At 40.0% G+C, this 14,977-nt stretch overlaps 1 protein-coding gene across 6 annotated transcripts in view; it reads right to left on the reverse strand.

Moving 5' to 3' along the window:
- The window catches only part of LOC105200951 (E3 ubiquitin-protein ligase lubel), a 28,602-nt gene that overhangs the window by 994 nt on the left and 12,631 nt on the right, over positions 1 to 14,977 (reverse strand). For 4 of the 6 annotated variants that reach the window (XM_039452842.1, XM_039452841.1, XM_039452840.1 and 1 more), the window contains 7 exons: positions 8,048 to 14,160; positions 6,390 to 6,587; positions 5,829 to 6,107; positions 5,671 to 5,760; positions 5,420 to 5,576; positions 4,627 to 4,957; positions 1,779 to 1,947 (listed from right to left, as the gene is read on the reverse strand). In XM_039452842.1, coding sequence (XP_039308776.1) covers positions 1,779 to 1,947; positions 4,627 to 4,957; positions 5,420 to 5,576; positions 5,671 to 5,760; positions 5,829 to 6,107; positions 6,390 to 6,587; positions 8,048 to 14,160 — 7,337 coding nt within the window. Of the gene's footprint in view, positions 1 to 1,778; positions 1,948 to 2,007; positions 2,177 to 4,626; positions 4,958 to 5,419; positions 5,577 to 5,670; positions 5,761 to 5,828; positions 6,108 to 6,389; positions 6,588 to 8,047; positions 14,161 to 14,977 lie in introns of all 6 variants that reach the window. The other 2 variants (XM_039452839.1, XM_039452843.1) reach the window with 2 other exon arrangements.

Consider the following 14,977-nt stretch of genomic DNA (forward strand, 5'->3'; position numbering starts at 1 on the left):
AAAGTTTGATTGATTAATTGAAATTAACGTGACGGATCGAAGTACTTAAAATTTAAAATAGAAACATTTCGATTTAAACACTTTCTTTTTATTAATTAATCTCTAATTACGCTTTTCATGCATACTAAGTGCAGGCTGAATCAATTACTCGTAGTTAAATTTTGAACACTAAATGGAAAAATGTCTATGCTGTGACGCATTTTAACTCTTATTACAAATAATTCTTTAAATTTTTACCCCAGCAGATTGAATTGAAATTTCATTCTCTGCGAGAGAACAAAATAGGAAAGCAGCACTTTTTAAATATGGAAGACAATTCTACATGCTACATAAATTGTGACTTTTATTTAGAATAGATCCTCGTTAATCTTTCCCGGCTCATCTATTCTTCATAGTGCGCTCGGAAAGGTATAAGTGTGAACGGTACGCGTCGACGATACGAGGTGCGGCCGCTCGTCAGCATCATTCGCGACGATCTATTCACTTTTGCGGTTTTCGGCTGGAATGTTTCGTGCACGCGGGAATTCTACTTTCATGCAACTACCGTTGTTAATTCGGTCACTGGGTCGCGGCAGGAGGTGCGAGGAGGCATCGGAAGAACCGGAGGAAGAAGACTGGCAGCGGTGGCGCAGGGGAGGACGAAGAAGAGGAGCCCAGCAAACGAAAATGAATTGAAATGGGCAGAAATGAGTTCATTTCAACATTTTCGAATTTGCCCTTTTCAGATTTTTCGAATCTATTTGAATCCGAAAATATAACATGGATGTGAATAACTCATTTCGTATTTTCAGAGTTGGGTAAGTTAATATATTCTTTTAACTAAATTAAATTTAAGTTAATGGCTTATAAATTTGATTTAGTTATGTTAAAAGTTACATGAGAAAAAAATTAACTAGCTAAAAATTACATCAAGAAGATTAAATTAAAGTTAAATTAAAAGTTAATTTTGGAAAGCATTATTAAATTAGAACTTTATAATTTTATAAAATTAGATTACTCAAAACAATTATAACATATAGGTCAAACAAATTTAACATTTTATTTATAAATTAAATTTACATAAAATAAAAAAATATTGCTTTTTTATGGGTAAATATACTTTTTCTTTTATAATATTTTTCTCTTACAATACATAAATAAATTTTTAACTTAGAAAAAAGTTAATAAATTAAAGTTTATGTGTTTCAAAAATAACTAGTTAAAGTTACAAATTAAATCATTTAAAATAAACTAAGTTATTAAAAGTTATTAACTTTTGAACATTATTATTTAACTTTTAACATTTCAACTAGTTATCACCCAACCCTGTGTATTTCAATTCATTTGAGTCTAAAAATACTCCGAGGCTCTAGCGTAAACTTGGATAAATTAAAATCAATTGCAATTTTCAATTCATTTTAATTCATTTTTGTTTACTGGGAGTCCAGCAAATAAAAATAAATTGATACGGATAGAAATGAATTCATTTCGACATTTTCGAATTCGCGCTTTAGATTTTTCGAATCCATTTGAATCCAAAAATGATATAATGGATGAATTCATATGTATTTAAAATAATGAATTGCGCATTTCCTACTTCAATTCATTTGAATCCAAAAATAATATAATGAAGACGTGAATCCATTCGAATTCAAAATTTAGAGTATTTCGTATTTGAGTCCATTTGAATCAAAAAATACTCTGAGACTCTAAAGTGCAAACTCGGAAAAATTAAAATGAATTACAATTTTCAATTCATTTGAATTTATTTTCGTTTGCTGGGGATTCGTGTTAGTCACCTGAATGCAAGCCTGGAGGTAATCTCGCTCGGACATTTCCTGGTCCTTCGCAGGGGGAACTTTTCCCCGTCGGCGCAACTCTTGCTTGGCATCGTTCAAGTCAAAGATCGCCACCGGGTCCAGCCTGCCCTTGAGCACCAGGCCCGCCAAGTATTCAATGTAGTGCTGCCTGCGGGGGAAAAGTACCCAAGATTTTAGTCAGGTCCACGGTCCCCCGCTTGTGCTTTACCTCGACCAAGTCGTTCCTGTAATGCTCCGGGTCGCGCCCGTACCAGTTCGCGGGCAGTTTCAGCCCGGCGCGGCGCACACACGTTTCGAGATCGTCCACGTTTAGCAAGGGCAGCGGTTCCAGCTGCGTCAAACGGATCTTTCGAACTAGATACTCGACGTAATGAATCCTGGGAGATACACGGAGGATCTCGTTAGCGATCGACCAGCGGGGGGCGGGGGATGGTATGGGTGAAGGTGGAACAGCGAAGGGTGGCGGCTTCGCTGCGAGATCGCTCGAGAAAACGTTCGAAATCGCCGCGAGATTGGGAGCGATATACTCCCCTCCCAATATACTCGGGCGTGAGCGAAATTCTAACGCCGATCGGCAAACGCGTCGCGGAATGTACCATTTGAAATCTCTTCTGGCAATACTGAAGGTTTTGATTTCGGAAAATCACCGAGGTAACTTTATTTGATACGTGAAACTATTTCCATAAATGATCCCGGGTATTTGTGAAAGAAAAAGAGATATTACATATTTCAGTGTTTATAATCTTGGCTGGATAATTTCTAGTAAGAGTTGCTAGCAACCTGTTGCGACTTGATGAAAAGGTATCCTGCTTAAACAATCCGATAGAACTGGATAAGAAAAAAAATCTATGTGATCTTATCGTGTTTTTAATTCATAAATATCAGATGTATTACTTTTTTTATGTTATTTAGCACATAATTTAGTAATCAATATTTAATCAATGTGTACTTGACCGAGTTTTGTCGAAACTGATATTATTCTATTATGTTTTCAGTTTATGTATATTTAATGTAATACTTAAATTTGAGAGATTTTGCGTTTTTTTTTTATATATAAATAATTAATCTTTCTTACATATATATTTAAACTATGGATTATTTAAATAATTTAAATACATGTAAAAAATATTAATTATAAACGTCTTTAAATTATACATATAATTACATATACATATTTAAATTGTTTTTTAACATATAGGGCAAAATTACTAAATGCATATCAGTCGCTTAAATTGTACCTTATTAATATTTTATATTTTTATTTAATATAAGCGACATTTAGTGACGAAAATATGAAATAAATGAGAAATATAATTGAAAATTTAACAGGTTACATTTTGTTTTGTGCGCATTTAATACAGAACAAAAAAATTAAGTTGATAATGAACTGATATTAATTTTTCATCAATTTATATAGCTGATGACAATGTAATCGTTCGATTTTATTCTGAAATTTTGTATTTTCATAAAAAGGTTTATTATAAAATATTTTACATTTATTTTATATACATATTTGCAATTATCACAAAGATTAAATCGATAATTAAAATCTTAAAAGTTCTCAAATCGTACCATGAATTTCATTACAATAAATAATATTAATGTAAGATTTATAAGCGATAATAGTAAAATTAATAATTAAAATGAATAAAAATATATCAAATGCAAAAATAAATTCAAGCCAATTTTATTTCGACGTCCTTAGCATTTTATTATTATTATTTATTAATTATTATTATATATTATATTAAATATATGATTCCTTTTTTCGATAAATTATTAATGAAAGCAATAATGATTTCTTATATTCTTAATTAATATAATTTATAAATTTGACACTTTTAAAGACAATACGATTTAAGAGACCAACAGGTAAAATTTAGACATTTTAGACAACCGATTTAAATCATATCCTTTGCATATTGCAAAAAAAAACTTATAGTAATTTAATTTGTTGCTGAGAACTATTACTCATTGTAGTAATAGATATTAATATCAAGTTACAATATTCAATATTTATTTACGTATAAATTAATTAAAAGTTGGAAATATAATAAAAAGTACCTTAAGTGATATACGCGTTCGACAACTCTTGCCTATATAAAATAAATAATCCAAGAAAATATAACCATAAACCATACCATAAGATCATAAAACATTAGTTCCATGTTATAACAATATTAAATAACATAACATTTTCAAATGTATTCAAATCAATATAAAATTTTAACTGTGACTTGGAGATAAAGCTTTTAAAACATATCAACAATGCTTCAAAAACAATCGTATATTAAATAAACTGTATTAAACAAACCTAAATGTATTAAATAAACTATTTGCAATGTTTATACAAAATTATTTTAAAACATACACGTAAAATCAACATTTCTAAATGTTACTTTAATGTATTTTGCTTATTGAGTAATTTTCAGATTGGATTACATAACACAAATTGAATAAATTGTATAGAAAACATACATTTTTATGTTAGTTTAATTTTTTAATTGTTTCAGCAAGATAACTGTTAAGAAACGAAATAGAAATAAATAATTTCTCCATCATAGCTCAAATATGAGTCCGATTGAAACAATAATTTTACTACAAAATTGGATAAAATTTCAATAGTCTAAATCTGTTTCTATCATTTTCTATCGGTTTTTTTTTTAAACAGCGTGACGATAGAGTTTCTCCAAATACTAATATTTTTTGTCCTTTAGCTGTCCTTTTGCTATTAACTCAATTTTCAATTTTACAAATGGACTTGTTGGCAACGCGTCGAGACGTCTTATCTCGAATACCGAGTATCATTCGCCGCGATAAAGCTCACCTGCACAGACCAGCGTGGCCCTCGACGACGTCGGAATTGCACACCGCATCCACGACTCCGGTCGGCGTCTCCTTCTGCAGTTGCACCTTGCACCTGCGTTCCCCGATCGGACCTTCCGTGTCATAATCGATGCCGCTTTCTCGGAGCAACTGTTGCAGCTGCGCCGGCTCCTTGTCACGGAGATAGAAGAGGCAGTTGCGCGGATGATGGGCGTGCAGGCCCAATTTGGCGCAATAAGGGCTGACCGCACACTTCGCCCCCATCATGAAAGCCTTGCCGCAACCGCAGCAAAACTCATATTTACACTGACTGCACGTGAAATGCATGCAACCTATAAAAATTCACGAGTTTTTTTCAGTGAGCTTCGAAAAATGTTCCCTGTGATATGCATATCGAATAATTTAGAAAAAATATCTCGCTCCATATTTTAAAATCATCCGAGATCGATTAAAAAAGAACAAAAAAGTAACATGGTATTAAAATGGCCCGCATACATTAAGATAATATTTGGCATCAACATTCATTAATTCGCGCATTACCATATTGTTTTTATAAAATTAAAACAATAAACACTGCGAGGTTTATGCTCTGAAATTTTTATGTAGCAATAGTTTTCTCTCGAAAATATTTATTCAAGGAAAGCGAAGTGTTATTAAGGAACAATTTTTATGTAAAAGATGCAAATTAAAGTTGAAAATTAAATAATAAAATAACAATAATAATCACTTTATCCCACGGTAAAATGAATAAGCATAAAATTATCTTTGCGATAAAGTGTAATAGTTATTATTACCTCCTCTGGATAGAGAATAACGGAATTTGCATTTAGGACAATCGATGCCATTGTCGGCTAAATGTTGTGCCAAACCCGCGGCTTGATTGTCGGGATCATTCTCGTCCTTCCAAGCGGCAAATTTCTCACATGAAATTCCCTCGTGTTGTTTTTCCCACTGAAAATATAGGTGTTAAAAAATTCTTATTTTCCTGTTTGACACAAACGTCATCGGAATCACATGAATCGCATGAAAAATGTTTTATACATACCGGTCTACGGCAAAAAGCACAAGTGACAGACCGACAATCGGGACAGATTAAACGCTTGTGGTGAGGGTCGGCGTAAAATCCGCTTGAACACTGGAAAATAACGAAGCATTTTGTTTCTTGTAAAATCGTCAATTTCTAGATTACAATTAAATAATTACCTGAATGCACCACTTAAAATTTGGATCTTGCATCAGGGTCCGATCTCTGAGCTTTCTCTGGAAGAGTTCGTGAATCGGGGGATCCAGCAGAGTCTTCAGCTGAATATCCAAATTGCTGAAATACTCGAGAACTTCGTCCTCGCTCGCGTCCTTGAGATTAGGTTCCTTGCAGTATGGGCAAACGGCATCCGTGATGTTCCTGTCGCTGATCTGAATGGTGAAGTAATTCTTCGCGCAATCGTTGCAGCAGCGATGTGTGCACTTCAACATGGACACCATCTAAACGTGAAAAAAGCATCAACAAGTAGAACAAGTAAAATTAAAAAGCAAAGTAATTAAGAATCAGCGGGCACGCTTTGCGATTCTCGCTGATTCTTAATTACTTTGACAAAGCAGGATAAGATTTGTAAAATAAAATAAATTAATTCAAACAGAAATAATTTGAATACGACATGTTCTTCTCGAAAATTGCGGTTTCATCCGAATTAATTAAGAGAATTTTACATTTTATACTCTTTAGCTTTCCAGATTTCTCGTTTCGACGGTAATTAAATTACTCACTTGACTCATCGCGAAACGACCGGTGCACAGCTCGCACTCCTGCTGCAAAAAGGCCAGCGCCGATTCTATACTGGAGCATTCTTTCGCGGCCTGAAGTGCCTCGGCGTCCCCGAACTTGAGGGCCAGCAAACTAGCGGCGACCTCGGCCTCATCGTAATTCGCGGCTCGACCCTCCGCCAGGAGACGACGCGCTATTCTCTGCACACGACAGACATGAGATTGCTCCGATATCGACACGCAATTTTCGCGTATAAAAAGGAAATCGTAGTTTCTACAAATCTCGATCTAAGGTTGAGATCTATTGTTCATATCAATGTAAACATGAAACATTTCTAAATCGATGCATGTAACTTAAAGCAGAAAGTAGGATGGAACAAATTATGGAAATTGTGGAGAATAACGTTGCACAATGTCGACAATTTTCTTGTAGCATAATTTGCAACTAAATTCGACGAATGATTTACAAAAGATAAAATACCAGCACTCAAAAATATTTCAAAAGTTAAGGAAGTTTCAAATTTTTGTCATGCAAGAGAAGAGGAGGTAGACTACGCCAACGTCTAGAAACGAGCTCTTTTTCATTTAACAAATGTAAAACTGTCGAGAAGCATAAGTTTCTCAGGTGAAGCTTCGACATTTTCAGTCTACTACTGAAATGAAGCAATTAACTCATATATTTATAATCGATGCTTATGTATATACAATAGAACATCTTAAATGTTTTATAACTAACAAAAAAACGGAAAATATAATTGGTGACTTAAATAAAGCTCTGAAGATTAAAGTCAAAGAATTGAAAATTTTAAAAGACCCTTATGGAAATGTAATACTGACAGTAATAAATTGGCGAGTAATTTAAGTATATTTAAATATATATTACTTAAATTACTCGCCAATTTAATATCTTAATATGTAACATTTATATTACATATCACATATACATATTAAACATTAAATTGGCGAATAATTTAGGTAATATACTATATTTAAATATACTTAAATTACTCGCCAATTTATTACTGTCAGTATTACATTTCTACAAGGATTTTCTTAAATTTTCAATTCTTTGACTTTATCAAATAATTATCAGTTTTTACATTTCTGCAAAGGAAACCGACACAGGATAGTCGCGTGTACATATAGTTTTATTAATCTAAATGACAGATGATTCGATCCTATTTATTCAACTACATTGAAGCTGACCCAAAACTAGGATCGATACGTCTGTCATTTAGATTAATAAAATGATACGTACACGCGAGTATCATGTATTGGCTCTCATTAGCATTTTTAATTCTTTTAAAATATGTTGTCCCCTAAACGATTAAACATCACATCATTTTAGAAGATACGCAACATATCTCTTTCTTGACAGACAATGAATTAGTCACGACACAATACTTACCTTCGCGTTAGCTTGTCATAGTTAAATGATTAACCAATCAACGCGCGGTTAAAACATTGAGGAAACACGTATCGGTCGTGTTCGATCCCCCTTCCCCACCCACTTGGCATTACGAGCTGTTTGTAGACATTGGCCTGCCAACGGTGGAAAAGGCCCGGTTCTTGGCGACCCGAACGATCGCGAGGACTTTTTGGCAACTGACGTTTCTACGAGGAGGGTCGTGTGTGTCACTTGGCAACTCTCGTCTACTGACCTCCCGCTCCGTTTTGGGAGATCCTTGTATCTGGCGTCTGAAGCTTTCCACGTGAGCCCTATCGGCATTCTCTTCGCCCTCGAACCGACGGATGCAACTGGCTACGAGGGAAAATCGCTTCTTGGGCGCTCGCGCCCGATCCACCCCCTTTAACGTGTCATCCTTCTCGATTTTCACGTCTTTACTACCCGTACTCGCCCTTCGGCCTACCTTCGCGCGTTTCTCACGCGACTCATGACTCATGATTTTCAGTGTCTTTATATCGTTCTGTACTGTCAACTGATCTCCCGCCTCGGTTACGCTCGCGTCTCCGTGCTTCGTCTCATTTTTCTTCGAGTCGTTCGCGTTTGACGGAATATCTTCCTTAGATTTTATACTCTGCCTGAACTTCGCTGAAGACGCAGCCGCCAAATCCGTCACAGTTACAGCAATGTCAGAATCTGTTTCGAGATTTTGAAAACCTTGCGACGTCTCTTCATCGATTCCCGCGTTTATTTCCGGTCGAGATAATTCTGTGACCGCAGTGGCAGCTTCCGTCGGTGCGTCCGCATTATTTTTTCCAGCCTCTCGCGCGACCTGTGAATTACTCTCCACTCTACTCGAAACGTTGGCTTTGTCGCCAGGCGTTTCGTCGTGAATCATATCGTCGGCTTCTTTATCAGACACTTGAAATTGTTCCGAAGTTTCGACCTGTTCATTCGTCTCCTCTCCTTCGGACCGCAGCTCCTCGTACACATCCTCCTCTTCCGCCGAATCTTCGAGTTCGCTCGACTTAATCTCCCGCTCGTCGAGCGAGCCTTCGGACGACGACGTGGAATCATGATCGTGGCTTTCCGTCTCGTACGAATAAGTGACGTCCTCACTTTCCTCGGATTCGCTCGTGCACTCCTCCTCTTCAGACTCCGATATTTCAGACCTTATCTCATTTAGCGTTTTCTCCAACAACAACTCCGCGTCCGTGAACTCCTCGACGGAATTGTATTCCGAGTTATGATCAGAAATGTACTTCGCCGTTCCTGTGTCTTCGTCCTCTTCAGAATACTCGGAACCGGAGCTGAAAGCATCCGAGCTTTCCTCAATTGCGTTTTCGACTTCCAATTGTTTGCTAAGATCCGCGGACGGATCGTTATGCGTCGAGTTCGACGCTTGTGAATTCTCGTTTAATTTCAATTCTATTGACTTAACTTTCGAAGGTTCTCCTTCGGTTTCTTCACTCTCCACGGTACTCTCTTTATCACGACACTCCTCCAAGATTTGCCTGTCTTTCACATTTTCTGTAATTTCAATCGCCCCTCCGTTACTAGATTTAATTTGATTTCCCGTCGGCTTGTTAATATCCCCAGAATCAATTTTCCGTATGGTTGGCGGGCTCGATACGTTCGCTCTTTCCTGAATTTTCCACGATAATTTCGAAGCTGCTTGCGACACCGCTGGCAATTTATTTGACGCGCTCTTTAATAAGGACGTGTCATTTACTTTAACAGGGTTCGACGAGCCGGCGTCCGTAGATTGCGCGATTTTTCGCTGCGTTAGAACGGGTATTTTCGACGGCGAGGCTGTTTTAGGTTTTAAACTGTCTTTCGCTACTTTTGTCAGAATTTTGTTATTATTCGGGATTTCAGTTTTGCGATTTACCCTCTCTACCGCTTGATTTTCAAAAGCCTCCGCTTTCATACTTTTCGAGCCGTCCAGATTTTTATTTTCGACATCTTCAATATTTTTGTTTTTAAAATATTCGAGCGTCCTCTTTTTAGAATTTTCCGATTTATTTCCATTATATTTTTTAACAACAGGCAATTTAGTTTGCGGTTCGGGATTGGGCGCGTTATTGACTATCGACAAGTTCTCCCCGGGCGCGGGAACCTTTTTATTATTATTTACCTTCATATTTCCGATAGTTTTGTGCGCACTGGTATCATTTAATGATTGTCTAACGGTTTTATCGGGCATTTCTGACGGTAGAGAGGTTTTAGGTTTCGAAGTATCTTGCTCCATCCTTTTCATCGGAACTTTTCCATCGGCAACCGATTTATTCTTAACGTCTGCCTTGGTGCTCGCGATACACGCGGACTTTAAGGGTCCTTTAATTCGCGATTCATCGGACTGCATCGCTCGATTCGACCTTTTAACAGTCTCGCTGGCCGTCGTCGCTCTCGCTTTTGCGACGGCCGCGCTGTACGGACCTGCGCTTTTCCACGCTAAATTTTTCCTCGGCACGCCGACCGATTTTCTCACCATTTTAACGGGCGACTTTCTCCGGACGATCTTTTTAAGCGGCGATCTCGATCTCTGCTTTACGACGGGTCTCGCGATCACGCTTTTGTGAGATTGATTTACTTGCTCGGTATTTTTTCCCAACGGACTTCCCTTACTCGGTAATTTTGACCGCGTTCGTTCAACTCGCTCGTTACGTGCGACGATCGAAACTTCGTTCCCGGACCGATCGACGTCTTTCGCGTTCTCCACGACTTCTATTTGACCCGTCCCGACGACGCTCGCGATACTCTTTAGCGGCGCGCAATCGTTTACCGTTGCTACCGGCGATTCCGATATCTTTATTTCGAAGGTGTGAGGTACTCCAGGCGTCACGTCGCTGACGTTCGCTATAATAGGATCCGGAAGAGAGTCGACTGTTGCTGAAGCGACGTTTCTCTCCTCGGCCGGCGGCGCTGCGAAGAATATATTGAGATTTTTAAGCGCATGCAGGACGCCCCTTGTCGCTGAGTTTGACGTTTGTGTATCCTGTTTCTTGGCATCGTGAGATTGAGAAACTTCGTCCCCGGGACGAAGTTTCACGTCGCGATCGACGGGACACGAGATACTTTTCTTCGACTCTAACGGAGGATCGTGTTCGACGGACAATCGAGGAGACGCGCTGTCCCGCGCATCGTTATTACCGTTTGATAATTGACCGTGTACCTTTCCGTCGGACGGCTCATTAGCACTCGTAACCGAGTTTTCATGGACACTGGATATTGAAGTTTCACGAATAGAAGATACTGTTTTGGCGTTTCCTGCAATTTTAATGACTTCCGAAGTTTTCGGGTCGCCAAAGCTGCCTGATATTTCATGATGCGAAGTATTTTCAGGGCGAGTATCGACTCCGCGATTATTTTTTGGAAAGGAGAGTGACATTATTTTCGCGCGCGCCAGATGATCACGCGGATGTGCAGTTATCTCCTGACATTTTGTCGGACTAAATAATTTATCCTGATTTAAAATATCCCGCGAGTCTGTCGAAGATCGAACGTCCGACGTTCGCTCGATCGCCGAAAGATCGTCAGATTTCGACGAGGCGAGCGCGATCTCCTTCCCCCGATCACGCGATTCGTTTAAACTCATTTCCGGGACGGAGCGCGAGTGTGTTAATGACCGAGGAATTTCGCCGGGTCGCGATTGAGTGATGGATAAATCATCGGCCGTATTTCGCTCAACGGGCACGTTTTCTTTCAACGTAGCTTCATTTTTATCGTCGCTCGCGGGAGTGTGATATGTGACCGAAATTGTCTGTTCTACTTTTTCCGAAACGTGCACCGCATTTTTCGGGACGAGCGGCTTTGTATCATTTTTATCGTGACGCAATGTCGTACCGTGATTATCGAGTATTTCGACGGGCGGCGACTGAACGATTTCGGGAGGACGATCGGGAGATGGAGCTGACGAGACCGGCGAGGCTGTTACCGTTAATACACGAGACGACTCGTTTAATTGTCGCTCGACCCATTTGTTAATATCTCGCTCGTCGGCTGACTGCGCATTAGTCGCATTCGTTGTTACTTCGCGCGAGATCTCAAGCGAATGATCTGAGCTAAAATCGCAAACGATCGGTTCTTTTTGTGAAACATTCGTCGCCGATCGGAAAGCGGATTCTTTCGCGTTAGGCTCGTTTATGAAAGCTAATGAATTTTTATCTCGCGACGAGTCGCTTTTCAGCAATGGATCAGTGTCTGCAAAGGCGTTATCGGCGAGAAGCTTTTCGTGAAATGCTTTTTCGGAAGAGCTTTCCACTTCCTTTGATGATGATGATGATGATGATAAAGATGATGAAGACGACACATCAGTCGAGCCGATCGCGAGCTCGAGGGGTCTCTGGACGACAGATCGATCATGCGTCGGGGATGCTGTTAACGGTTGCACGTGAGAACTGATCGATGATTCACCTGAATGATCAGCTTCTACAGCTGATCCCGCCTCCGACATGGTTTCGTCTCCGGTAGATCTCTCTTGGTTATCGTTTCTCGCGGACTTGTCGACTATCTCTAAAGAATTCTTACGTGAACGTATTTCCCCGGCGACGTCCGTTCGCGGCGGCCCGGCTGCTGCTCCTACACTGGACGTCGCCGTCTCGTTCGTAGTCGATTCTTCGAGAGTGTCTTTGTCCATTAAGTCCACCGAGTCGGAAAACGTTTCGGATGTCAGATCCGCTGCGTTGTTAGTTCGCGAAATGTTTGACTGGCTCGTGTCTGTACGTACCGATCTGACATCCTGATGCTGTTGCTTAATGTCCGGAACGCTCGAGCGGGGCTTCGCCATCCGAGAATCCGGAAGCTTGGATCTGCCGATCTCCCTATCGCTAATCTTGCCGCTTCTCAATTTCTCCGAACCTTTCTCCGGACGTTTGTCTGCTCGATTCCTCCCCCGCGGCGACTGCGATTCGGTTTTTTTCTTTTCGACCACGGCTACGGAAACAGGCGTGCTCTCCTCGTCGGCGTCGTTCCTCGGCGCAACGTCGCCCGCCGAGCTCCGGTCGGTGATCTCGGCCTCGGGTGCGCTGGTTTTCGGGTCTTCGGGCTTCATGCTGCGTAAAGTATTCAATCGGTTCATAAGTTGCACGTCGGAGGTCGCGTCACCCTTCTCGGGCGACAGCATTTGCATCGCCGTTATGAACGGCGTCAAAAACTGCTCCGGCAGCGATTTCACGGCGGACAGCAGAGCCTCCACCGCCACGACGTGCGGCTGCTCGTCGTTCTGTCCGGGGACTTCCCCCTTGACACGCTGATCAGATTGCTCCCGTGCGGGAAGATCTCTTACGGATACGTTCGCGTGCACTTTCTCTATCACGTCCGCGGATTCGTCCCGCGATGACCGCCGCGGCAACGTACCGGCTCGTTGAGGAACACCCGAATTCTGGGAAGAGATATCGGCTGCTCCACCCAATTCGGCAGACTTCTCAAGTTCGACGAGTGTCTCGCCGTTCCCCGCCGCGACGTTCTGTTTCGCCATGTCAGAAGGTAATGGACCACTCGGAGTTTCCTGGCGCGTAGAAGAGGACTGACCCGGTTCCGTATTATTCGTCGTGTCAAGCGCAGCTCCCTGCGACGAGGATACTTCAACTGCTAGATTATTTGGCAATAATCTTTCCCGTTCCTCCGGTGAATGCGTAACTTCCGTCGCCGTCGCAGTCTCGTCGATCGATGTCGTCGAGGTGCCGGCACGCAAAGTCGCCTCTTCGCGCAACTGCGCGGCTGATTTCACTTCGACGTCGCACTTTTGACCGTCAGATTTCGGCAGATCGGACTCGGTAATTCGCACGACAGTATTGCCGGTGTCAACTGTCGACGATTCTACGGCCGCGCGATCAGCGTCGTCAATTTTCGAGGAGTGTTCGGGCGCGCGTGAGGAGTCCGTTGCACTTGTCGTCGCGAGATCATCGACCGTGGTTGCGGGAATTTCCATGGGCAACGCGGCGTCTACTTCTTTCAGGCCTTCCGTCGGCTTCGTAGCGTTCAAAGAGTACTTTGTGTCGTCCCGCGAATCTACGGTCGCCTGTTCTCGCCGCGAGATCGCGAGATCGTTCGGCTCCGCTACGTCGGGCGCTTGTTGTACGGCCCTTGAGACCAGATTTGCATCGATTAGAACAGTGGGCTCGTCAGAGCGTTCGTACAGATTATCAGACTTATTATTACCCAATTTGTTCGGGGGATCTTTCTCGTGTCGCCAGTTATCGGTCAGTTCTCTGAGGGCCGCCAGTTGCTTTTGAAAGTCGGCCTGCAACGCCACGAAATGATCAACAATTGGTGACATTACCTGCTTCTGCGCCTCGCTATCGGACACATTCGGAATTTGTTCCACGGGATCAACCCCCGTCCCACCACCGACCGCACCCGCTGCATCTGCAGCAAACAAGAAAGATCGGTGCATGATCGATGATCTTTATTGCTTCTTGCTCGAGCATTAACCTGTGACTTTTTTTAAATAAAAAAGTAGCTGTATACATAAATAGAAATCAGATCTTTCAAATAAGTCTTTCATTCTTTTAACTTTCTAAACTTAAAGTGTTTGTAATTCACTTAGAGATTATTTAGAAACTGTCAATTTTTTTTAACGAGATGGTATTTTCATCGACGTAACGATATAATTCCAAATACAAAAATACATTCAACCATATAAGATACATTATTTACGAGATAACTTTAAACATAAAGAAATCAAATTTAAATAATTGTTTAATTAAAAATATACTATCTGATTAAAAAAAATGTTAATCTCATAATCTCATAAAATAAGCATAAAAAAATTTTGTTTATTAAAATATTTGCCTCTTTGAAACAAACAACTTTTTCCTTTGATATTGCTTTATATACGTGTAATAAATATACACGTGTAATAAATATATTTTAAAATTATTACAGGAAACCTCGCATATCTTTCTTTATACAAATCTTCTTTGCGTGCCATACACTTGCCAGTGCGTAGGCTTGCACATATAGAGGATTACATATATAGAAAAATATAAATCATTTTATTTATAGGAAACGGTATAATACGTCAAAAGCAAAAATTATAAAAATGTCATATTGTACATTATATGTACAGTAAAATGGAAAGAATTGACAATTTATAAGATTTGTAAGAATCTTTCTAATTTTATTTATTTACTTTTTTGAAAGAATAACATTTATGTATTTTTAAACAATGTTGCATAAAATA

This window comes from Solenopsis invicta, chromosome 8, assembly GCF_016802725.1.
Source record: "Solenopsis invicta isolate M01_SB chromosome 8, UNIL_Sinv_3.0, whole genome shotgun sequence".
Lineage (NCBI taxonomy): Eukaryota > Metazoa > Arthropoda > Insecta > Hymenoptera > Formicidae > Solenopsis > Solenopsis invicta.